General features: G+C 51.9%; 10 protein-coding genes across 10 annotated transcripts in view; 3 read left to right on the forward strand and 7 right to left on the reverse strand.

Moving 5' to 3' along the window:
- Window positions 1-277, reverse strand: part of COCSADRAFT_131005 (uncharacterized protein) — a gene marked incomplete at its 3' end in the record, with an annotated part of 1,270 nt that extends 993 nt beyond the window's left edge. The window contains exons 1-2 of the mRNA XM_007696508.1: window positions 197-277; window positions 29-131 (exon numbers count right to left, since the gene is read on the reverse strand). Of these exons, the coding sequence (XP_007694698.1) occupies window positions 29-131; window position 197 (104 nt within the window). The 5' untranslated portion in view covers window positions 198-277. The remainder of the gene's footprint in view (window positions 1-28; window positions 132-196) is intronic.
- Window positions 278-729: 452 nt separating this feature from the next.
- On the reverse strand, window positions 730-1,539 carry COCSADRAFT_21576 (uncharacterized protein; the record flags this gene model as incomplete). Its single annotated transcript, XM_007695875.1, has 1 exon — window positions 730-1,539. One exon carries the CDS (start codon window positions 1,537-1,539, stop codon window positions 730-732), a length of 810 nt encoding a protein of 269 aa, XP_007694065.1.
- Window positions 1,540-2,860: 1,321 nt separating this feature from the next.
- On the reverse strand, window positions 2,861-4,488 carry COCSADRAFT_77914 (uncharacterized protein; the record flags this gene model as incomplete). Its single annotated transcript, XM_007696509.1, has 2 exons — window positions 2,861-4,207; window positions 4,264-4,488. The coding sequence occupies 2 exons, from the start codon at window positions 4,486-4,488 to the stop codon at window positions 2,861-2,863; spliced, it is 1,572 nt and encodes a 523-aa protein (XP_007694699.1).
- Window positions 4,489-6,406: 1,918 nt separating this feature from the next.
- COCSADRAFT_32087 (uncharacterized protein) lies at window positions 6,407-7,166 on the reverse strand. The gene has a single exon (XM_007696008.1). The coding sequence runs from the start codon at window positions 7,065-7,067 to the stop codon at window positions 6,552-6,554; it is 516 nt and encodes a 171-aa protein (XP_007694198.1). The 5' UTR covers window positions 7,068-7,166; the 3' UTR covers window positions 6,407-6,551.
- Window positions 7,167-7,553: 387 nt separating this feature from the next.
- COCSADRAFT_195178 (uncharacterized protein) lies at window positions 7,554-9,366 on the reverse strand. The gene is made up of 3 exons (XM_007696510.1): window positions 9,084-9,366; window positions 8,816-9,035; window positions 7,554-8,765 (listed from the first exon to the last, which is right to left on the reverse strand). Exons 1-3 carry the CDS (start codon window positions 9,234-9,236, stop codon window positions 7,750-7,752), a joined length of 1,389 nt encoding a protein of 462 aa, XP_007694700.1. The 5' UTR covers window positions 9,237-9,366; the 3' UTR covers window positions 7,554-7,749.
- A 1,312-nt stretch (window positions 9,367-10,678) lies between these two features.
- Window positions 10,679-13,535, reverse strand: COCSADRAFT_166346 (uncharacterized protein; the record flags this gene model as incomplete). The annotated part of the gene is made up of 3 exons (XM_007696511.1): window positions 10,679-10,737; window positions 10,786-13,265; window positions 13,336-13,535. 3 exons carry the CDS (start codon window positions 13,533-13,535, stop codon window positions 10,679-10,681), a joined length of 2,739 nt encoding a protein of 912 aa, XP_007694701.1.
- Window positions 13,536-14,773: 1,238 nt separating this feature from the next.
- COCSADRAFT_209190 (uncharacterized protein) lies at window positions 14,774-16,421 on the forward strand. The gene is made up of 2 exons (XM_007696512.1): window positions 14,774-15,614; window positions 15,674-16,421. Exons 1-2 carry the CDS (start codon window positions 14,881-14,883, stop codon window positions 16,215-16,217), a joined length of 1,278 nt encoding a protein of 425 aa, XP_007694702.1. The 5' UTR covers window positions 14,774-14,880; the 3' UTR covers window positions 16,218-16,421.
- Window positions 16,422-17,694: 1,273 nt separating this feature from the next.
- COCSADRAFT_21582 (uncharacterized protein) lies at window positions 17,695-18,330 on the forward strand (the record flags this gene model as incomplete). The annotated part of the gene is made up of 1 exon (XM_007695876.1): window positions 17,695-18,330. One exon carries the CDS (start codon window positions 17,695-17,697, stop codon window positions 18,328-18,330), a length of 636 nt encoding a protein of 211 aa, XP_007694066.1.
- Window positions 18,331-19,818: 1,488 nt separating this feature from the next.
- COCSADRAFT_49164 (uncharacterized protein) lies at window positions 19,819-20,025 on the reverse strand (the record flags this gene model as incomplete). Its single annotated transcript, XM_007696209.2, has 1 exon — window positions 19,819-20,025. A coding segment is annotated over one exon (207 nt), but the record flags the coding sequence as incomplete, so codon positions are not given.
- Window positions 20,026-21,812: 1,787 nt separating this feature from the next.
- On the forward strand, window positions 21,813-22,339 carry COCSADRAFT_76020 (uncharacterized protein; the record flags this gene model as incomplete). The annotated part of the gene is made up of 2 exons (XM_007696513.1): window positions 21,813-21,973; window positions 22,039-22,339. The coding sequence occupies 2 exons, from the start codon at window positions 21,813-21,815 to the stop codon at window positions 22,337-22,339; spliced, it is 462 nt and encodes a 153-aa protein (XP_007694703.1).
- Between the last annotated feature and the right edge of the window lie 261 nt (window positions 22,340-22,600).

Here is a 22,600-nt window from a genome sequence, read left to right on the forward strand (position 1 = left end):
GGGGGGGGAAAGGAGGGATGTTTTTTACGTGTGAAAATCAGCAACGGTGGCATTGTCGCCTTCGGGTAGGGCGATGAATTCGTGGCCTGCGCCTTTGATGATGGTGAGGGGGACGAGGGCGGAGGAGGACACTTGTGGGGATTTATTAGTTGAGCGACTTTTTTTTTTCCTGAATCTATCTACTTGGACAACTCACTTTTTTGTTTTCAGGTCTTGGGTTTTGGAGGGAGATTATTTGAGAGAGTGCAGGATGTGGAGAGCTAACATGGACTTTGTTATAAGAACGATAGATGGTTTTTTTTCTAGTAATACTTTACATTAAGTATGGCTTCCCCTCCCTTCCGCAGTGCATGCAATAGTTGCCCTAATCGGGTAAGCCGTGCCTGACTTCCCAGGTCAGGTTAGTAAGTCCTCACAACAGTTACAACGCACCCACCTTTTTTTTTACCGACTACATGGCATACACACGGGCCTCGCCAGTCGCATTCGCAAAGGAAAGAAAACAAAACAAACGGATGACCGGGCTACACGCGGCGCTAGTACTACTATCAAAGTTCCAATCTATTGTCGCAGCCAAGTCTATATTCCTAACTTACCCATACTTACACAGCCTCCCATGTAAATGCATTCCCATATCTCGCGCTAGCACGTAATACAGTAGTTTGCATTCTCAAACATGCCAACACGTCCCCATCAACGTTCAAACCCAAGTAACACATATACACACACCTAATCAATCTCCATCCGCTTCCTCAACAGCGGCATAGACGGCATCTTGCTCAACCTCTTTGCTCCACTCTTCTTCGCATCGGCCACCTCATGCAGCACCTCGCCCTTGCCCGACTTGTGCGGCACAAGGAACGTATCAAACGTTGCGTCTGGATTAGGTTGGAACGAGACTTGATGTGCTAGGGGGCTGCGAACGCGGACGGAGGAGTCGGAGGGTGGGCTCGAGGAGAGTGCGAGGGGGGATATGTGGCGGCGGTGGGTGCTTGAGGAAGCTCGATGAGTGGGACGGTGCGAAAAGTAGTCACTGCTGCTGCTTGGACGGGGGTGTCGTGGTGAGTGTTCGGTTGTGTTGTTATCGAGTGCGAGGGATGGTGTTGAAGGACTCATCGAGGGCGATGGCAGGAGACAGACTGGTGATGAGCTAGTAGAATGATGGCCATGAATCGACTGGGTGTAGGTAGACTCTTGGTATTCCTTGCCGTTGTCAGTTGTGATCTTGATACGCGGTACGCGAAACATTCCACGCACCTTGTCTAGCACCCTGTCTTTCACTTTCGCTTTCGCCATCGTACGCTGACTGTATTGTTTGCTGTGCTCTATATCTGCAAGTGCATTCATCTTCTCGACTTTGGGCATTACTTGGGGAATGAGGTTCCTGCGAGAGTCGTGATGGCGAACCAGATCCCAGCCTGTCCATTCCTTAAGGTTGTGGTTCTTCTCGCCGTGAGTGAGTGTATACCTATCCTCCTTGGACAGGGCGGTTGCGTAGTAGCGCGGCAGCTTGTGCATGTAGTCTATGGGAAACGCCATGAATGGTAATCGAGATTCGTGGGGTTGTAGTCTAGCAAAAGGCTGATGTTTGTCGTTGTTTGTACAAAAGTTAGCAGTGCTGTTAGTCCCGAGTGAAATCAATTAGTGAACATCGAGTGGTGCAAACAAGAATTGTGAGCTATCACACTCTCGTGAAGTCGTGGTAAGACTAGAGGAGGAAGTGGCGTCTGAGGTGACTGCTGTTTGCAGCCAACCCTCGACTCGACGACCCTTACTACTCATCCGCTCCAATGCACCCGGTGGGATAGACATTGCATGTGACTATCTTTACGGAATCAAGGAGGGTATTTCAGCAACTTGTATGTGCAGAAAAAACGAAACTTAAATTTAATAGACCCGAGTAGTCACACTGTAAACTGCAACGTCTGGATAATGTCCGCACAATGACTGCAACATAAAAAATGCTATTACTTCGAGCGTACACAGTTTATGTTCTACATGTTTTCCACAAGCACTAGCAGTGCTAGCTATGTATTATATGTTCCTCTATTACAGTAGTACCTCACCGTCTTTGGTGAAGAGTGATGCCAAGCGCGGTGATGAACCGCAGCTATCCCCCCATAATGTTCTAAGGACCAACTACTCTTACATCTCGGACAAATGAAAAAAGGTTGTTTGACTTGGAGGTCGTCTTCTTCTCCAGGGGCCCGGGTAGTTCAATGCAAATCTCTTCTAGCAATGTTTCTTCCATTGCATTCTCGTCGTCTTCCTCCTGATCATTCTGTATACTCTCGACGCAAAGCATCGAGTTCAGCAGTTAAGTGTTACTCTTAACCGAAATATACAATCTTATTTTCGTACTAGACAATACCCATTGTCTTCTCTTTGGGCGTATACGAATGGTCGGGTGCAGTAAAGTCTTTATGTAGACTCTGCAGATCCGAGTTGGGGGAAGTGGGCCAGATTCTCAAGGGAGAAGCGTGGATTTTAATCCAAAAAGGCACTGACGATCGAGTCGTACAGTATTAATAGGGTGTATTATTATCGCATTGCGCATGTGTTCAAATTACGATCCACTGGAGCGAGCCCAGTGTAATGGAAGCAAAGATCAAAGATGTTAATGAAAATGGTGCGTTCCGGATTCCATAGGAGCCGGTGGGAGGTGAGGAGGGAGAGCCAGCAGAAGGTCCAGCGGAAGAGCCAGAACCAGAGCCAGAGCCAGAGCCAGAGCTAGAGCCGGCGGAAGAGGCGGGGGAAGAAGGGGAAGGAGTGGCAGGTGTCGAAGAGCTGTCGCCTTTGGCTGTGGGTCTGTAACGTCCGTTAGCGTTTGCGTTTGCCAGAAAATTAATATGAAAACGACTTACTGTTTCAGGTGTAGTCCTAGAGCGTCAACGTCTTCACATCTCCTCTGCTCCACTTCGGCAATTTTTTCCATGACCACGTTGTTGTCATCGTTGAAAACCAATCTCTTCGAATCCTTGGCATCGTATGGTTCCCAATTAGGGCTCTTCAACTCCGAGCCTTTGGCGAGAAGGAACTCTGCAGCAAACTTGTTGGGATCATAGGTCCTGATGAACGACGCCCAGTAAGCCTGAACAAACACACCAGCAGCAGAGGTAGAATTGTTCCAAATGGGCAACAACTCGCCAACGTGCGACGCTGTTCCAACGTTCCACCTATAGTGCCATGTAGAGTGCTCCTTATCGCTAGCAAATGTAGCAGAAATGTTGAGTCCAGGACAGGCGTATCGAATTGCGCCATAGATGTCAGCCGTGACCGCTCTCCAGCGGTCACTGTTGCCCGCGGCAATAGCAGTGTCAGAACCCCAAATCCGACTGATGATGCTCCATTTCATGCCAGGATAGTTATCAGTCAAGAAGCTTTCTGCTTTAGCTACCGAAACAACGTTCTGGGGTGTGAAGTTGATGCCGTCGTGGGTGGCGGTGCCGAAGATGGTGGGTACGTGGACGTAGTGACCTGCCCTTAGTTCGTTGAATGTGAAGTCCTTGATAAAATCGTTGTCGATTGTGGGGTTCCAGAAGTATACAGGTGGGCCACCGCCGCCAGGAAAGGGTTTCTGCAGTGCGCGCACAGCCTTCTGGAAGGTGACAGTATCCATACTGGCCATGCAATCGAGATCCTTGCAGCCTGTTTGGCGAAGCAGTTCGTCGTATTGCCATTGACTATCTTTGACGTCACGTAGAGATGGGAAAGCTGCAGACTCGGCGGCAGCAGCATGGAAGAGACCATCGTCCCGACCGCCATAGGCTGTAAGTTGGAATACGACTGAGCCTCCACCAGCGCTTGCGCCTCCAATCGTCACATGCTTAGGATCACCTCCGAATTGCTGGATGTGAGCTTGTACCCATTTGAGGGCTTGTCTCTGATCTTTGAGTCCGTTGTTCAAGCTGAAGTTCTGGTTTGTCGCAATTTCATTTGAAGCCAAGAAACCATATGGACCCACACGGTAGTTGAAGTTTACGACGACGATTCCATTGTCACCTGCGCCAATCAGGTCTGCGCCATTGTAGTTTGCATTGCCGTTCATGTTGAAGCCACCGCCCTGGATGAAGACATAGACGGGTAAGTTGCTCGTGTCATTTGCTGTACTGGGTGAGAAGACATTAACAAAGAGGCAATCTTCAGCATGGGTTCCTCCTGTCTCAGCGTTGAGGTCGCTCCTGGTTCCGATGCACAAGGGTCCAAACTGTCATTCTGTTAGCTTGCCTGCCAGAATCTGACGTAAGTAAGATGATAGCGTACTGATGACGCATCTACGATGCCATCTTCCTTGACTGGATCTTGTGGAGCAGCGAATCGTAGACCCTCTTTCCGCGAGGGGCTGCGGGCAAATCGCATGCCAGCCCAGCGCATGACGCCATTGCCGATACTTTTTCCGCGGTACTTTGCATATCCAAGATCGACGACTTCGTCCAGAGCAAGAACGCTGTGGAAGAAGAAGGCCACACAAAGCAGTAGGCGCAACATTGTTGTTCTTGTTGGTGCTGCTGTGGTACGAAAAGGGAGCGAGGCCAGTCAAAAGACAAAGGATATCCCAAATAAGGTGCCCGTGTTCGGCGATATCCTTGCCAATGATGCCGAATGGATACGGATCTCCGGTGATGGTGACGATGCTATAACGCAGGGGGACTAGGAGTTGTAGATCTTTCTAGATAGGAGAGAAGAAACGGGCAAAAAAGAAAGCGGGTGACAGCATCAGAGGGTCATATAGGGGAATTGTGACCAAGAGACTGGTTGTGACCGAGGCGTTAGCAAGCCATTGGCGGGGCGTGAGATTTCAGATGGACGCTATATAGTGAATGTAACATACCATGGGCACGGATTATTTTGATGTTGGCGTTGGCACACACGAACACGAGGGTGGCTGAGCCGAGGATTTTGTAGTCGGCTGCAGATGGGCAAGCAATGGACGTTATCGACGAGTCGAGGCGCCCGTACGCAGCTCCGCTAATGCAAAACAATACATCTTGTCAAGGCAATTCCTGTCGTGTCGGCACCACGCTAACCCACGATGCCGGAATCCAGGAGCCAGACCCTGGGGGTTGTGAGTTGTTGTGACAGGGCGGTTTGTTGCGCGTTGTGTGCATGAGGCTGAAGCAGCCAGGCACTCCTGGGTTAGGCACTGCAGGGCCAGTGGTGTCAGACTAGGATAAAGTACCGACAACGAATAGCGTGAGCTGACAGTTCAATTACACCGAGGAAACACCATGAGCACCAACAAGAGCCCGAGATGCGTATACTGCAGTAAGACGACTACTACTAGAGCACACACAAGTACGTGATCAACACAGTTTGTGTGTGTCAAGGGCCCGGGGCTTCAATAGTTCTTGCCCACGTTCTGGCGGCTCTCAGGGGGAAAGCGGATAAAGGCGAGTGGGGGGTGCGGGATCTAGATGAGAGGGAGAAACACGCATTAGTTACTGCGAGGGCAGACAGTGGGAAAGATCCGCAGCAGACGGCTGGCAAAGACTCTGGCCAGCTAATATGGGCACCATGTGGGACCTGCAGCCCAAGTCGCGACCTGAAGCAAAAACATGATCGCTCCAGGGATGGGATTGCTGGCGAGACGAGTAGAGCGTTTCGCCAATGTGCACATGGCGAGTGCTGCTAGGTTGCCTGAAACGTAGCAGGAACACACAGGCATCTGAGTGCGGGTATAGATGCCCATTTTGAGTGTGCAAAATGCTGTTGTATACTTATACGCGCCCGAAAGCCGAAGCAGCCGAGAGATGAGAGATGAGGGCGTATGGACGGGCCGGTCGTATGGAAGTACGTACGCATGTGTGTCTAAGTACGAGAGAGGAAGAGGCTTTCATGGACCCCGAAAACCGAAAAGGGCACGGGCTCAGGCCATCGTGGTTAGACAGCCACTATGCCACTAGCCAATGCTTAACCACGGCTTCACGCTGCGCCACATAGCCCCTATGCCGTTAGCATGAAACGGCCTTGCATGTCACACTCGCCGGGTGCGCCCATTTGTCCTTGAGGTATGGTACAAGCAACAAAGGGTCGAGTAAATCGCTCTCTTCAAAGCCCCATCCTTGCGCAGAAATGCCATAGTGTGTTGACCGAGCACCCCCGCCCAAGCGACTAGCCTGCTATACTATCTGCTCGGCTATCAGCAGGAACCCCCAAAATAACTTTTCGTGTACCTATTCGACCCTCATCTGGAACGCCCCGTTCCCGGAGCATTTCCCCCTCGTGTCCACGTTCTGGAACTCGTTCTTCTACTCGCCGCCACGTCATTCGCGCCTGCGTATGGGCTCGTGTATGTATGCCACACGTGCATCTCCACCTGAGCCTGCTCTTTAGCTATGCAGACTGATGGTTGACCTTTTTTACCTTTCCGCACCGACATGTGCACACTTTTGGTCTGCGAGCATATCACCATGTGACTCGGCCTAACATTGCTCCCAACTCTGTATGATAATAGTCTTATCGACTAATTAATACTACGCTTACTTATATCTACTTACATCCAGCACGTCGGGTCATGCGTCAGATCCTCCATCCTTCATAGCTTTGCGCGATTAAAAGTCAGTCACCCTTCCATTGTAGCTCCAGTCGCTTGCGTGCCCCCATCTCAATGGTTCGTTCTTCGGTCCACCCACCTCTCCAGTCTTGGGATTGACATCGCCCTCAAACTCTGGCGGTGCACCCCTTCGCATGTTGGGATGAAACTCTTCTCCCTTTTTAATCTCTTTGCCATTCTCGAACCTAATCTCTCGCTCTGCTGATGAGTCGGGCGACTGATTGATTTGCGGGCGCGATGACGAGGAAGAAGAAGAGTCGGGCGATTGATTGATTTGTATGCGAATGTTTGCTTTGGACGACGGCGCTGCTTCTTCCTCGCTTCCTATTGGCGTGCTAAAGGCTCCAGTGCTTTGTTTTTGCAGCTTCTCGAAGATTTCTTGCTCCTCTTTGGGTAGGCGTGGGGGCGAAGGTCCAGAGCCAAACGGTGACTGTGCAGTGCGTGCAGACATGCCAAAAGAGCGCCGGGACAGCTGCCGAGGTAGGCGCATCAAGGCGCGCATCGCGGTAGACATTATGGTAGGTAGCGAGGCGGATTTGGTTCGATCTTTGCGACAGTAGTGACTTGCACCAAGGTTCTTGATATATGTGTGTGTACAACCGGTCGTGGTTGCGAAGAGTCAACAGGCAAACAGCTTTTGTTCATGTAGCTTTTGGGCATATAGCCGACGGAACCAATCGGAGCCGTTGAGTGGCAACGGAAGCCGTGTGTCCTTGGCAGAACCTGTTCTTGCCATCTGAACTCCTTCCGTAATACCCCGACAGTCTAAACGCTCCCTACATAGTATTATTGTCGTGTGCAACCACAGCTCGAGAATATTCCTGTCCGTAGATCTAGCGTCCGCTTCTATGACATCTTCTATCGTCATTCAGATCAAATCTCACCTAGTGGTTACCCTTGCAAGTCGACATCTCCACCAGTCAAGATATACCAACATCTCCCCAAGGCTGCTCACCCGCGCTATGTATTTACACATTACACTTTCACTGCTGCCATGCATCATCACCATTCTTTTCTTTTTCTTTGGTAGGCCATGGTACAACTCATGTGCCGTAACATCGTATTATCCAGTGCAAATATCGTCTAGCCTTTTGATAATAGTATAAAACAAACAAACACTGCTCCCTATGATTGAGGAACGCCTACCGTCCTCTGCATCCAAACGCCGGGCTATTGTACAAACGACAACATAGCACCTACGAGATATACCCACTTGCCTGTCCCAATGCTTCTGCACTTCTTCGTGCATCCAAGAACAGATCCTGACACTCCTCTACGTCCTCAACCTCAATCTGCTTGTTCTCCCGTCCATTCACCTCGGCCAGTACACTGGCAGGCGCTAGCAATTGCAGCGCATACCGCAGACTGATCTTCTCGCCCAATGAGCTGACCTTGTCCTTTGCCGCTGGCGAGATGTTGAGCTTCTCCGTCGTAACGCGTGTGGTGATGATGGAGCTAATTTCTGCCGGGCTGTACGGATGTGTGGGAACGATAAGGAGTCGTGCAAGTAAATCCGTTGGGATACCATGGGCCGAAGGAGGCAGGTTTGTACCGCCGCGAATGTGCGTGTTGCCACGGTTCGAGGCAAGAATAACAAGGGGCGAGAGGGGCGACTCGAGCGCGCGGTTGAGAAAGGTGAAAGCCTCGAGGTCGAGCATATGAACCTCATCAATGAAGAGAACACCGGGTACTAGGTCTGCGATTCCCTGATCGATGTACCTGTTGACAACTTTGTTGATCTCTAACCGCAGCTTCTCTGTAATCTCAGTCTTCTTTGGCTTCATGAGCTGACCCATCATGCTCATAATGTCCTGACCTCCCTGTGGCCGTGCATTTGCAACGTCCAAGTCGTGTAGGGTAACGTCCTGGACAATCTCTTTCTTCTTGTGCACATCGCCCTTTGGTATAGGCACATACTCCTCTGCTTCGAGATCGAACTCGGTCGCGTAAGCGTCTGATCGCCCAACGCGCTTCACAGCGCCTGTGTTGGCTTCAATGTAGATGACATCGCCCAAGCGCACGCGCTCCTTCTGTATGGCCTCGTAGATGGATGGATCGAGTCGCAGCTTCTTTGTGCCCTTGGCAGACTTGAGTGTGATGAGGAGGTGGGAGATGGTGCGGCCGTAGCCTCCGAGTGGATTCTCAGCTTCCTCTGGAGTGAGCTCGGTCACTTCACCTTCGTAAACTTCCTTTGTTTCCTTGACGCGCAGACCTGTGGCTGAGTGTTAGTTTGACCGGAGAAAGAGGGGAAGAAATGCGCACCGATGGCCCTTCTGAAGTTCTCCATGAGCGCCTCGGTCTTCTTGACCTCTGCAGAGTAGATCTCACTGCCGACAATGGGGCAGAAGGGGACCTTTGTGCCGAGTTCCTGGCTTATGGCCAATGCTAGTGCAGTCTTGCCCGTTCCCGGTCCACCTGCGAGCAGCACAGCTCTGCCAGACATCTTCTTTGCCTTGACAAGGTCGACGACTAGACCGCATGCCTGGGCAGGTTAGCGCCAAGATTGAGTAAACAGCGGGCCATCAAGTACCTCTCGAGCTGCAGCCTGGCCGATGAAGCCTCCGGCCGAGGGTGTCGCACGCCCATCACTTGACAGGCCTAGGCCTTTGATGTGGGAATGCGCTGCGGTTCTTGAGGAGCGATCATGTGTGCTCTTAACTTCGCTGACCGGCACCGTTGTCATTTTGGCAGTCGCAGACACTCAATTATGTTGTAGGTGAAACGGGTGTGCTGAAACGAGGGCCGGTATAGGTTGAATGGAGGGTGACGGGTGGCGTGAAGGGTGGATATAGCTGGGCGCGTCGTGTTTGGCGTGTCTATGGAGCTCGAAGTTTTGGGCGAGACATGGGCAGTTCGCGAAAGGCACAGCTAGCGCGCCGACCGCTCAGCACTCGCACGCACATACTCAAGTCAGGGCACCCGCTGATTCCCCACCCTCCACCTCCGCTTGCAGAGACAGAACAGCCACTATTCTCGGACAACACACACACTGTTTCTCCCTCTCTCTCACTACATTGCAGCATATGCTTTTCTTGGATTGTCCAAGCTATCGCCCCTGCTTCTCCTAGCCTAACTTTGTTTTCTGCATGCGTCCCCGACTGTCGAGCCCTACGTCCCTCTTCCTGGCGCCGCTTGTCCGCTGCCGTCACACGACGCTTACACGACGCATATGCAGAGCCAGCGACAAAGCGTACAGTATCTGGTTCCCCCACTCTCTTAGGACGCACTCCTCATGCACAGCGCTACACACGACCGTCCTGAGGGACTGGTCTTTGCACCACCCCGTAACCCCTCGGTACTGGCTTGCCTGATCAACCACCGGCTACTACTCCCTCGCCCCCTGACGAGACGCTCATGCAGGCGCCCAACGCATCCAACGACGAACAGTAAAGCAATACACGATGGTTGCTACATACCACCCTTCTCTACGTCACTCACTCACCCTCTACAAACGTCAGCATCTCTCCCCTATCCTCGGCCGGTCGGCTCTGTCCTTGGCTACGACCCAGTCTCGAGTACTCAACAAGACAAAGGCCTGACTAAAGAAACACGTAACATCACGCACCAATGAACGCAGCCACAGACACATTGGACAAATTATCTGCATTTTGTTTTGGCTGCCAACCTCGCGCAGCGTATTCATACAGCAAAAAGACTACTCGAAATGTCCTCCGTCTCTACAACCACACCACGCCAAATGCTGGGTACAGCGAGCAGCCCATGTCCTCAACTAGATGGACCAGCGCAAAAGACAAACCTCGTCGTCACTCGTAATCCATTGTCGGCATGGGTACCATCATCAAGGTACCGCGAGGGGGGGATCTGGTCGCGAAGAGAATACTATACAAACGTTGTGTATGTGTGTATGAGAAAGGTGACGTGCAATGGGTGAGTGAATGAGGACGCGCAGATATTAAAGCACGCACTAACATTCCGCTTCAGCCCTTGGTAATCCGTGGCGATACCTGATCAACCGCACCAAGAAGCTCAAGGCTGTTCATTCATACAGGGAAGAGAAGGGATGAAGCTGGACAAATTCATCGAACACGCAGGGCAGAACAGGGGCAGGGCAGAGCATGGCAGGCGAGCAAGTCACGCGGAAACAAGAGGGTGTGCCGAAGAGGTTTACTCTTCTTCGCTTTCAGAGCCGCTCGACTCATCGTCGTCGCTGGATGCATCGTGCACTGCATAGGTTAGTGGATGATTGCTTCGATCAAGCACTGACAACTTACCAGGTGGAGACTGGCTAGATCCCGATGCACCACCCTGGAACGACTGCAACTTCTCCTGGATCTTGCGCATATTGTCTTCCTGCTCTGACTTGCCCATGGGCTTGTTCTTCTTGGGCCGGCTCGCCGTCTGCTTCGACACTGGTCTTGGTGGCTCGAAATCGTCATCGGCTACCGCACCTCCTTTCGGACCGCGCAGAGACTTGATGAACTTCAACAGCTCCCTAAGCGTGTCGTCATTGATTTCGTCCATGTCAAGCTCCATCTCGTCGTCATTGACACTAGCAAGGTGCGGGCATCCATTTCGGATAATCTGAACTGCCCGATGCATCTCAGCATCTCCAAGAGTGCTAATACTTTCGGAAATCTCCTGCTTCTGGGCAAAGCTGAGGGGTGCAGGCGCCTTTGCCTTCTTCACCGGCGCGCTCTTGATGGGCTTGGCCGGAGGTGGCACCGCCAGAGGCAGGCTCTTCCTCTTTGCAGATTGCCCAGCACCCTTCTTCTTCTTGCCAGGTAGCTTGGGCGAGGCACGCTTAGCGCCCGTCTGCTGTTGCAGAAGCTGCTGGGCAGTGGCATTCAGCGCTGCGATTTGCTGCTGGATAGCAATAAACTGGGCTTGAGCTTGCGCTTGAGCTTGGTCTATCTCCTCATCCTCTTCATCCTTGTCGTCTTCCTCGTCAGAGTAGAGATCGCTTGGAGAATGCTCGGGAGGAGGGGCATGTTGGGCGAGCCAGTCTGCCTTTTCCTTCCACAGACTCTCAAAGAGCTCCTCGAGCTTGTGGCCCATCTGGTTGACGGCGTCACCTTCGGGGTTGAACTTGTAGCAGTTTTGGAACACGAGCTGGGCATCGGCATAAAAGTCCTTTGCACTCTGGTAGACACCGTTCTTGAGGTTCTTCTCAATAGTGCCAAAATCCATAGGTTTCTTGATGATTTTGAGATACGAGGGAATGTTGAGAGCGACAGGGTCTACCGGAGAGGTAAAGGGGTAAGTAAGAGTGCTGTACTTTGGCTTCATAAGCTCGGTAATCACAGATTCGCAGAATTTGAGCTCCTGCTGGAACTTCTTCCTTCTGGGCTTAGCATTCGAGTAGGGCAAGTCTTTGGAAGGTCTGTGGATCTCGCGCTTTGGTCGGCCATCTGTAGTAGATGAATCACGACGAATTAGCGGAGTGCCATCTTGTTGCAGTGGCCAAGCAGCCTGTGGTGATGTGGCAGCTGGCGTGGGGACAGCGGGAGACTTGACGTTGGGCGGTGCAACGCGCGACTCACGCCTGGCCTTTTGCGCAGTGTTAACCGTCGGCTTCTTGGTCTTTGCTGGCTTGGGCGGCTCTTCAGCAGCAGCGCCTCGAGGCATCTTACCCATACCCTTCAAGAAGTAGGCTCGCAGATTGTATCCGGCCTGCGTAACAGGGTGCTGTTTGTTGTTGAATAGCTCACTGTTGGTAATCATTTGATCAAGATCTGCCATAAAGTCCCTCACGTACTTGTACTTTTTCTCCTTCAACTTGGCCTCCATGGTGGTCAAATCCATAGGATGCTTGACGACGTCATAGTAGGTTGGGATGTTGAGCGCTACGGGGTCAACAGGATCCTTAAACGCTAGTGACACCTTGATCTTTTTGGTATTCCGTATCCGCTCAAGCAAGAATTTGCTCTGAGCTTCGGTCAAGGGCGTGGTTGGCCACTCCTCCCAATCAACTGCCTTGTGAACGCCCGAGGCTTCTTGCGCAGATTCTGATGCTGGGCCTGGGGTAACGCTGTTGCCGTTGGTCTGCTCGGGCTGGCTTGGCAGTGCGGATGGCTTGATTTCAGTCTGGGGGGCCGTTTCATCATCGGTCTTTGTGCGCTTTGCGTCAGGAACGTCATCGTCATCATCTTCGCGTGGGCGGACTTTGCCGGACAATGGCGCATCTTCCATCTCACGGTCTACAATCGCTGGTGATTGCGTTGATGGCGCACGCGCAGTAGCGTCATCCGCATTAGTGTGGATTTTCAAGTCATCCATTGGTTTTGTCGGCGCACCAGAAGACTCGGCAAGGGTGGACTCGGGTGCGTCGGCAGAAGTGTCCATGCTTTCTAGAGCAGGCTCCTCTTGCTTGGGCGAAATCTGCGTCTCGGGTACTTGTTGCGTGCTGTCGCTTGTTGCCTGGGTGTCTGTAGGCAGTTGTGGAGCTGGTGCTGGCTCGTCGCGCACGTCTGATGTAGGCGCCTCAACGGCGTTTGTCACAGTCGCACCAATGTCTGAGTCGCCAAACAGCGAGTTGATATCTTGCTGGCTGTCTGGCAGATACTGTGCAATACCATCAATTCCAGATGAGACGTTGGTCGTGGGTTCGATGGTAGGCTCAATGGCAGGCTCATCAGCAGGCGCTGACGTGTCGAGGGCTGCATGATTGCCGTTTAGAGTTGGTTTCGGTTGGGCCGGGTCGTCGGCGACTTTGCCATTGGTTTGCGGTTCGTCAAAGAGGACGTCGTGCACGCTGCCAGGCATTAATGGACATTGCGCAAGGTGAGGGAGGCAGGCGCAAGGAGGCGCAAAGGGCGACTTACCCGTTTGTTTCGGTGTCGACTGCCATGGCGTCTGCCGGCGCAAAAGCGCTCACCTTCAGGTCCAAGGAAGTTTTGTCGACAGCAGGCGAGGTCATTACTGCCATAGGGCCATGAAAGGGAAAGTCGGATTTGCGCGCGGCTGACAGGGAAGCAGGGCTGCTTGGAGGCGTTGCCAATCTGGGGCTGTTAGCGACAGCCATTACATGCGCGTGCGCGACTACGCACTAGACGCGTAATAAGGGAGCGAGAGGGTAGCAGGATGATGGTAGGATGGTAGAGTAAAGTGTATGCGACGGATGTAGTGGGTGCAATGTGATGTGCAATGTCGGCGCGTGTGCAGCAGAGGTGGGGCGGGGATGTGAGACTAGCGTGGGGAGCAACGCGAGCAACAACAGAGGGGCAGCACGACAAGCATATATGTTGGGGAGGCTGAAACGCACGTGACTACGTACCAAGTGGCGGCGGCGAGATGGTGAAGAGCCGTGGCGGTCGGGGCTAAGCCGGACGTTATGCAGCGGCCAATGAGCCTCTGCGAAGGCCGACGCGTCTGGGGTGGGGCGCGAGGCGGATGGGTCGAGGTGAAGGCGAGCGGCGGCGGACTTTGGTTCTGAGGCAAAGACGAGCGTGGGAGCGGAGCAGCAGGCGCAGGCACAAGCACAACCAAGTCCAACACCACAATGGCTGGCGATGGTAGATGCGCAGGGATGGTGACGGCGGGCTGGGTGCTCGGACGGCCGGTGAGGACTAGCGCGGTGCAGGTGCAGGTGGAGGTGCAGGCCGGCCGGGGGTGGAGGGAGGAATTATTAAAAGTCGCAAGTATTACAGAGTGTGCGTGGTGGTGGTGGTCAAGTGTGAGCGGGAAGCGTGGGCGAGCCTGGGCGAGGGGTTGTTTGTGTGGCGGGGTGCGAGTAAGGTTAGGGTGATGGGGAGCAGGCGCGTAGTGATTGGAGGCAGATCAGGACAATGGACGCAAGAACGTCGAAGACAGACGCGAGAGGAGAGGCATTGGGGTTAAGTAGCCCGGCCCTTCCATCTCCGAGCCAAGCCCTGCTGGAGCCCCTGACCTGCCACTAACCTGGACGGGGTACGTGTCCTTGCCGGCCATTGCACCACCACTCTCTGCCTCTGCCTCAAAGCCTCAAAGCCTCTGCCTACAGCCTGCCACCAAGCCGCCCCGCACTCACTGCATTGACTGCTGCGTGTGCGCACTGCTGCATCACGTCTCTGCCCGCCCTCTGCTGCTGCTTCTGTTGCCATTGCCGGGGCGGCGACTGTTGCTGCGACACTTGGTGCTGCTGCTGTCCGCGCCGTGGAGCGTTGCCATCAAGCATCCGTGGGCCAGCTCTTCACCGTACCATGATCCCTGTCACCGTGGTCCGTGCGTGCAGGGGTGGCTAATCCGCTCTTTCCAAATTTTTTGCGACCACTTGCATCTCTGCGCGTGCTGCTACAGCCTGACAGCACCACGGCCTTGTCGACCTCTCGTCTTCCTCGCTGCCATTCCCCAATCACGCCGGCTGCCTGCCCCTCAAGATCCCCTCCACCATGCCCGCTGCTCTCTCAGCCCCTCGCTCGCGCGACCGCGCCCCGCCCGCGAAGAAGGCAAAGTTAGCCCAGCCGCATGCCTCTGCCACAGCCCGCCAGAATGGTCTCAAGGCGCTAGCTGGCGGCAGCATGGCCAAGCCCATGGCCAAAACTATCGGCCTCAAGAATTCGCGCGCTGAAAAGGTCGACGACGCCACGGCTGCCATCCAAGGACCTGCCGATGCCCACATAGCAGATGCGGACGTCATTGAAATCAGCAGCGCCGACGAGCAGAGCGATGACGATTCCGATGATGCGCACGGCCACTCCGCACACACCAGCGTCGACCAAGACACTCCCGCCCCCAATGCCACCGCAGATGAAGACAATGAAGACGTTACCTTCGGCGACCGCTTGCGTGCAGAGGCTCCCGAGCCCGTACAAGAGTCGCGCATCATCAGCGTCGAGGATACTTTCGAACCAAACCCAGAGCGCACCGTAGCTACGACAAAAGACCGCCCGCTTGCGCCACCCAATGCAAACTCTCTCGGCACCGTCCTGACCCAGGCGTTGCGCACAAACGATAAGGAGCTTCTTGATTCCTGTCTGCAAGTCGTCGATGTAGAATCCGTATATGCCACCGTAGAACGGCTGCCATCGCCCCTCGTAGGAACACTGTTGCAGAGATTGGCCGAGCGCCTGCATCGGAGCCCTGGCCGTGCAGGCATGTTGATGGCCTGGGTGCAATGGTCACTGTAAGTTTTCACATGTCTACTGCACATAAGACACGCACACTGACTCTAATCTTACACAGCGCCGCCCACGGTGGATATCTGGCATCGCAGCCGCAAATCGTCAAGCAACTCACTGCACTCAACAAAGTACTCAAGGAGCGCTCGAGCGGACTGATGCCTCTCATGTCGCTAAAAGGCCGTCTGGACATGCTTCAGGCCCAACTCGACCTAAGGAAACGGAACCAAGCCGCCAATGACGATGCTGACGAGGCCCTCATCTACGTCGAAGGCCAGGATGACTATGTCTCCGACGACGAGTCGGTCGAGGGAGCCACTGCGACAACAAAAAGATTGCGCGCAGAGATGGATGACGACGAGGACACTTCTTCGGACGAAATGGGCTTGAATATCGAAATGGATGACGTTTCAGACGAGGATAGCGAAGGCTCGGATGACGATCTCATTGATGACGAGGCCGAAGAGACGGACGACGACGAGGGCGAGGACATGTCAGACCCCATGAGCGACGGTATGGATGATGGTGGTGCCTCTGAAAGCGAGGACGAGTCCAAACCAGAGCGACGGTCTACAGCCGCAAGGGCTGGGCTCAAAAGCCGGCGTTGATCTCTCGGACCCGAGCTCCGATTTTCTGATGTAATTCACCGCAGTCCACGCATCACTGCGTGATGCTTCTGCCTACCCAAAATGGAGTTTGACATACACGGCGTTATTTACAGAGGCGTGGTTTCTTGCCTATGCCATTTCAATCGAGTTTCCAATGTCTACATCTATAGACACGATTCTTTTGCACAGCGCTAAATAGACGGCTTTGCATATTGGTTATACTATATTCCGAACCGCAGTCTCAAGTCTTTGTCATAGTCTTGACGCTTATCAATTGATAGTACCATGAATCAACGGTATTACTAGAGAGGGGTCATGTGATGCCAAATTTCTGTCTAATAGGCCGATTCAAGAGTAGACAGTACTTGTACTTGACAGAGAATTATGTAAATCCCTGGCACCTGGCACATGGGACGTACCCTAGGACAAGACGGTTCCACACTTCAGACGTATGGAAAATTCAGTACGCAACCAAGCAAAGTTATAGCATGCGCCATGTTTTATTCTCTGGTTTGCGGAGCTGCTAGAGCAATTACTTCTTTAGTCAAGGCAGTGACGCCAAGGAACACACTTCAGCTGTGCGTAGAGACATTGTCCAATCAGCGGCCTCAACTGCAGCTTCGCTCGCTCACCACAGCGCGTTTTCGCCTATCTTTAAGACTAATCACCACGTTGCGGTTCCCTGACGCCCATTCTAATCCAGACTTTTCGGCCGCCCGTGAATTGACCGCTTTGATAAGCCCGAATGCTCTCACCGCATTCTGCGGCATTTTTTTGGCTTACTAGCCGCCCATACTTTCGATATCACGTGATATTGTCTGTTGTCAGATCTAGCTTGCAACTCTCGAATTGAGCTGGTTCCGTTGCTCACTTTTTTTTCCCTTCGCAGTGGTTAGGACAATTCGTACGTTCGGTCAAAATTCAGTGTGTTAGCAAAGAAGAAGGTTGTTCCACACAACATCAACATAGTTGGCACTATTCGCCAGCATGTCTAGTCATTCCACATAGGGTCAATATCCTATACTACAAGACCTAGTCTCTTGCCATATACACTACATTATTCGTTTTCAGTAGTGACTCTCAAGTGCAATATGTGTCGACTTGTGTGCTCTGACATGTGGTTTTCTTTTGTAGAGCACGGAGTATCTCTTTGTTGCTATACTGCACAGTTTGCGTATCTTGTTTAAACCTTTGTTCCAACAACATGTACGTGTTAACAGTGTCTTTGAACAGTTACATTTTTTCGCTCTTATTAGGTGGGTAGTAAATACAATCGGGAAAATTCTCGAGCGCAAAATCACTGATTACGCATTATTTATGTTGGGTGATGTTTATCCAGCAACACAATCGAGATTGAATTTGTTTATGATTATAAGATTTGACACAACACCTATTCCGCAAACAATTTCAGTGCTGTATTTTCACCTTAATTATCATATCCATTTCTTCCAGCAATATCTCTAGGGACAGACTCAAAATGACGTCGAACATTGATCGTCGGGAATTTCCATCCAATCTCCTGCGTCTTTCCAAACAAGTCCTCGTTAGCATCACAGGAACCCAATCTCCAGTCAAGCAAACATTCCTACTTAGTCCTACCCCTTCAGAAGAAAGCTTCCGCCCAGACTCTCCCATACTTCAACTTTTTTACGGTAGAGATGCCTTAACAACTACCAACACATCAGATACCTCTATAAATTCACTATCTACTTCGACAGGCGATACCCAAGAAAACGGTCGAGTAACTTGGCGATCTGCAGATGCAAGAATGAGCGATATACTACCAGATGATATGGATCTCTATGCTGAGGCTGAGCCGCATATTCAAAGGGAAAGTACTGAGACACATGGCAGACAACATCAGTCCGTAACAGCGCAAGAACCAATCTTTGGCCCAGAGGTCAGAAATGGGCTACAAACTATCAACAAGGACGATTTTCCATACTATCCTTTGCCTTCGCACTCTTCGCTACCCACAGCCCCTGTGCATGAGGAAGCGAAGACAGATCTAAATGATGATGCGCGACCACTGCTAAGGAGGGGAGCAAGGGCAATGAGGCTGAAAAACTATCTGAAATGCGTGTTTCGAAAGTATGGAATCAAGAAGGCGTAATGAGTTTGTTTGAATTCTTTGCATGCATTTTTAGATAACGTCTATCCCTAAGTCACGGGACGCATCCCGTCGCGAGACGCATAGCAAGTACTTTGAGATTAAGCAATTATAGTCTTCTGAGCGCATGTGATTAATCTACAATCTTCTGTTAATAGTTTTTTTTTGTAGCCTATTCTAAAATGCTTCTATACTTTAGGATACAAAAATTACAACGTCGTTAACGCCTGCATCCCGTATACAATAGAGTCTTCTGTTATGCCTAAATCCATACCTATGCTATACAGCACTATACTTGTCTCCTTAGACCCTGTTAAGTTAATAAACTTACTTATCTAGGCTTCCAAGTGCTATTATAGGAATAGAAGGCCGCCACCAGCCTTGTAGTGATTGTCGCGCGTTCATTCATACGTGATTACCACCCTAGTCGGTACTTGAGATCGAAGTGGCTTCCCAATACGGTTAATAGAGAACCAATTCCGCACTTATAATATAAGTAGTTAACTAGCGTGTGATTTATTTTGTATAGCTACAAGTGCCACCTGCTTAGCAGCTCAGACTGTGCTACTTTCGCTAGCCACTATCCTAGGCTTAATACCATGCATTGCGAGTCAGTCACTCCTAAATACCCGTCTGTAGGACGCAAAAAAAAAAATGCTATTCGCATACTAGTATGTATATTATTGTAGAGTAGTATTCTACTCTAAGTGATATGCATTATCTCCAGCATTACACCGTCGTACAGCGAGCCCAGCAGTGCCACTTCAGCTCCGTGCATGCGTGTTACAGGCGCTCTCGAGAGCGACACTACTAGCATATTACGTACTCGTTCTTGCGCTGTTGCGCTCTAGTATTAGCCGTACTGCATCTTCTTCTTCCACCACCACGCCCTTACGTTTGCAACCGCGTCTCTTTTTCTCTACTGCTGCTCTATTTTTTGCCGCGCGCCTTGACCGTGTTTCTTCGAGCTCATCGAAACTCATCACCTTGGCCCCACCCAGTACGGCTGACTTGGCCGACCATCGAGCCTTGGTGGCGTTGATCTTGAAGAAGAACTGGTTCTGGTTCTGCGGCAGCGATAGAGGGTGGCGGCAAGCACAATTGGGCGTTCTAAAATTAAGAACAAGCTGGGGAGGTAAGTAGCTATGCGTGTTCTAGGAATTTCTTCCCGGCTGCGTGGGTGCCTGCGCTCGAACTACCCACACATGTTACAGAACCTACGTGGAGCACCTTTTGACCCAGCCTAATATAAGCAGTCAAGGTCAATTGTGTGTTGTATTGAATTACTGAGAGCTGGTTTAGCTAGCTAAATACAGTATAATTAGTCAGTAGACGACCACGTGGCGTTACATGGTATTCTGGGCTGACACCTAAGCTGAACCAACAGCATACTTTATGGTGTATACGTTAAGGGACAGTTATCAAAAATTCATTTTCTAGCTGCGCTGAAGCTCACTACAAGAAATGGCCCTACACAATCACTGCCCATACTCAAGAGTGCATGCTGTTGACATGCGCCGCTAGCTTGTCTTTTCTGTGGAAAGCCTCGCCACCTCTTTCCACGCTGCGAGGACAAGTTGGGTCGTGACACCAGAAGTTGGGCTTGTTGGTGGCATGAAGCGTGGTGTGATGCCGCCTCAGCTCAGACGGGCGACCAAAGGTCTGGCCTGTGCAGCTCTCATCGTTACACATGAACTTTCCGTTGCTGAGTACGGAGCCGATACGCGCGATAGTTTCCTGATTGTCGTCAATCATACCGACTTTAGGCCAGAACCTCTGACATTGTTGTTCCGTGTAAACAGTATTATTCAAAGAAGGACGTTGCAAGAAGTGTAGGTCTAACGGATGAACACCGAGGTCGAGAGGTGGGACGCTCTGATTCGTCACTGCACTGTTCCAAATGTTGTTTTGGAAGAGCTGAGGAGCTGGGCTGCTTGAAGATGATTGACTGGGCAATACATAAGTCAAAAATTATTACCACAACTATTGTCTACACTCACTCGGTTGTGTACGCAACTGGAATCCAGTGGAGTATGTCTATGGCTCTGTGCGCCTCGTACGACGACGACTGGCAATCGAAGGCCATGTTCGACCTAGAGTCTCGATCATGATCAGTCTGGACGGGTCGTTTGTCTGCATTCGAGGCAGTATGTGTCAGTAGACTGCCAAGACCGTTCGATAGAAGTGCTGCGCATCTGTTACCTTGAATACAGCAGCATCGGACGACAATAAACGTACCTTGACCGTGATCTTCGCTGACTTGATTAGTACTCGTACCACGCAGACCGAAGGTGTTTGGGTAAGTCCACCCTTCGGCTAAGACCAAACTATTAGTATGTTGCTATCTCGTCAAGATATCAGCGGGTGGAGTTCAAACGTACGTCCAGCTTCATTGCTAGGACCCAGTTCATTCTTGGCTTGGCTTGGCCAAGGACTGGAGTTGCGACCATAGTAAGACAGGTAAGAATGGTCCATTGTCTGGTTCTTTGACAGAAAACTGAGAGGTTTACAACGAGTGATGGAAGAACGACCACGGCTGTGTCGAAGACTTGGACTCTCGGTGTTCTAAGTGTGTGGACGTTTGACAGTGCCGGACAAAGCACCCGCTCGATATAAGTACATAGCTGGACGACCTTTCGCAGTCACAAAAACAGAGAGACAAGTTGCCCTTGTCGCCCCCTTGTATGCGTGTTTACACACCATGCAGCTGTGAGCTCCTTGCGCAAAAGAGCACGTAGTAGGTAACTGATAGTCATACACCGTGACCGTTTCCTGGCTGATTCGCTGTATTGCAAAATAACAATCTGACACAGATTGTCATAATGTTCACCAGCCAATCAGGACGCCCATGTGCCGTGTGCTCCTGCAATTGTACTTTTGCAAGCGTGGGCGAGATGCGGGCGGAGGCTTGCGCACAGGCACCCATGCAGCGCCACGCTACGTGCGAGCTGCAGTAGCGCTTGCCTGTACCCCAGCGACGATTGTAGTTTTGGCCTGTGCCCAATCGCCGCTCTTCTGTCTACGCCTCGCTGCTGGCTTGACGTGGGACAGCACTCCAGAGCCTCGTGCTGCAGACCGCAACATGGGGCATGGTGCGCCTTCATATTCTGTCCTTGCCCTGCGCGGGCGCTTTCTGCTCTTATGTCCTCCATCCCTCGCAACATCTGGCGATAAGACACATCTGTCTCAGTGGACGACCGACGCTGATGCTGGACGAAGCGCTAGCAATGGACTTTCCGCCGCACTACCAGCCTGGGCTTTCGCATGCTGGATACTACCATCCTTCTATCCAGCAAACACATAGACTGTACAGTATCGGCGACACCCCCACTCTTGACCATGAGGCACAGTATCAAGCCGGCCAAGCTGCAGATCTGCAGCTTCATGTGCAACAACCATTTAATAGTGGCGATAGTGAAGATGCGTCTGCATCTGCGCCTGCGCCTACTTCTTCGTTCACAAAACTCGCGGGCCCTTCATCGCGTATGGGCCCACCCACTCAATCGCGAAAGCGCAAGGCCCTGACTCTTCGCGAGGCTGACTGGGAGCCGTACAAAGCTCGTATCCTGGAATTGTTCACTACACAAGAGCTGCCGCTGCCGAAAGTGAAGCAGATTATAGAGGAAGAGTATGGGTTCAAAGCTGAGTACGTTCTCCTTGTACGGAATAGAGTAGATTGTCAGCATGCCACTAACACGGGCGCGTTCACAGACTCCGGCAGTACCGATCACGTATCAATCAGTGGGGAAAAGACAAGAACGTGAAGACGCATGAGATGCAGGCGATCGTGCGGAAGCGCCAGAAGAGAATGCTTGTCGAGACAGGCAAAGGCCAGCTCAAGTTCGACGTGCGAGGGAAGCCGGTAGAGCGGCAGAAGATCGAGCGGTGGATGAAGAGAAACAGTGTGGTAGAGAGCGCTCTGTACGCGCCTATTCCAGCAGCACGTAGGTCGAGCACAAGCCTGACAGAAGCCTTTCTGCTCTTGCTGATACGACATAGCCACACCATCTGACATAGGATGCTACACTATCTCTGACCGGGGCTCTCCTGCGGTGCTGTCTGCGTACTCACCGGCAACTGGGGTGCCGTCACCTGGAGGGATGTATGTGACGGCACAGAGCCCGCAGATGCCATCTCCTGCTTTGTCGACAGTGTCAAACATTTTTCGAGCACAAAACAGCATGTTCGCTGGGAAAAGCCCGGCGCTCACATACCGGCCACTTGCGCAGCCGCATCATGCCTTCGGCTATGCGTCGATCGGCATGAGCAGTCA

The sequence above is a fragment of the Bipolaris sorokiniana genome (assembly GCF_000338995.1).
Source record: "Bipolaris sorokiniana ND90Pr unplaced genomic scaffold COCSAscaffold_1, whole genome shotgun sequence".
In the NCBI taxonomy this organism is placed as follows: domain Eukaryota; kingdom Fungi; phylum Ascomycota; class Dothideomycetes; order Pleosporales; family Pleosporaceae; genus Bipolaris; species Bipolaris sorokiniana.

Coding starts and splice junctions, on each gene's coding strand:
- COCSADRAFT_195178 (XM_007696510.1), bottom strand. CDS start 9,236: ATGACAACGGTGCCGGTCAGCGAAGTTAAGAGCACACATGATCGCTCC. Junction 9,036..9,083: donor GCCAGGCTGCAGCTCGAGAG/GTACTTGATGGC, acceptor TAACCTGCCCAG/GCATGCGGTCTAGTCGTCGA. Junction 8,766..8,815: donor GAACTTCAGAAGGGCCATCG/GTGCGCATTTCT, acceptor ACTCAGCCACAG/GTCTGCGCGTCAAGGAAACA.
- COCSADRAFT_209190 (XM_007696512.1), top strand. CDS start 14,881: ATGCCCGCTGCTCTCTCAGCCCCTCGCTCGCGCGACCGCGCCCCGCCC. Junction 15,615..15,673: donor GCCTGGGTGCAATGGTCACT/GTAAGTTTTCAC, acceptor AATCTTACACAG/CGCCGCCCACGGTGGATATC.
- COCSADRAFT_32087 (XM_007696008.1), bottom strand. CDS start 7,067: ATGTCTACCGCGATGCGCGCCTTGATGCGCCTACCTCGGCAGCTGTCC.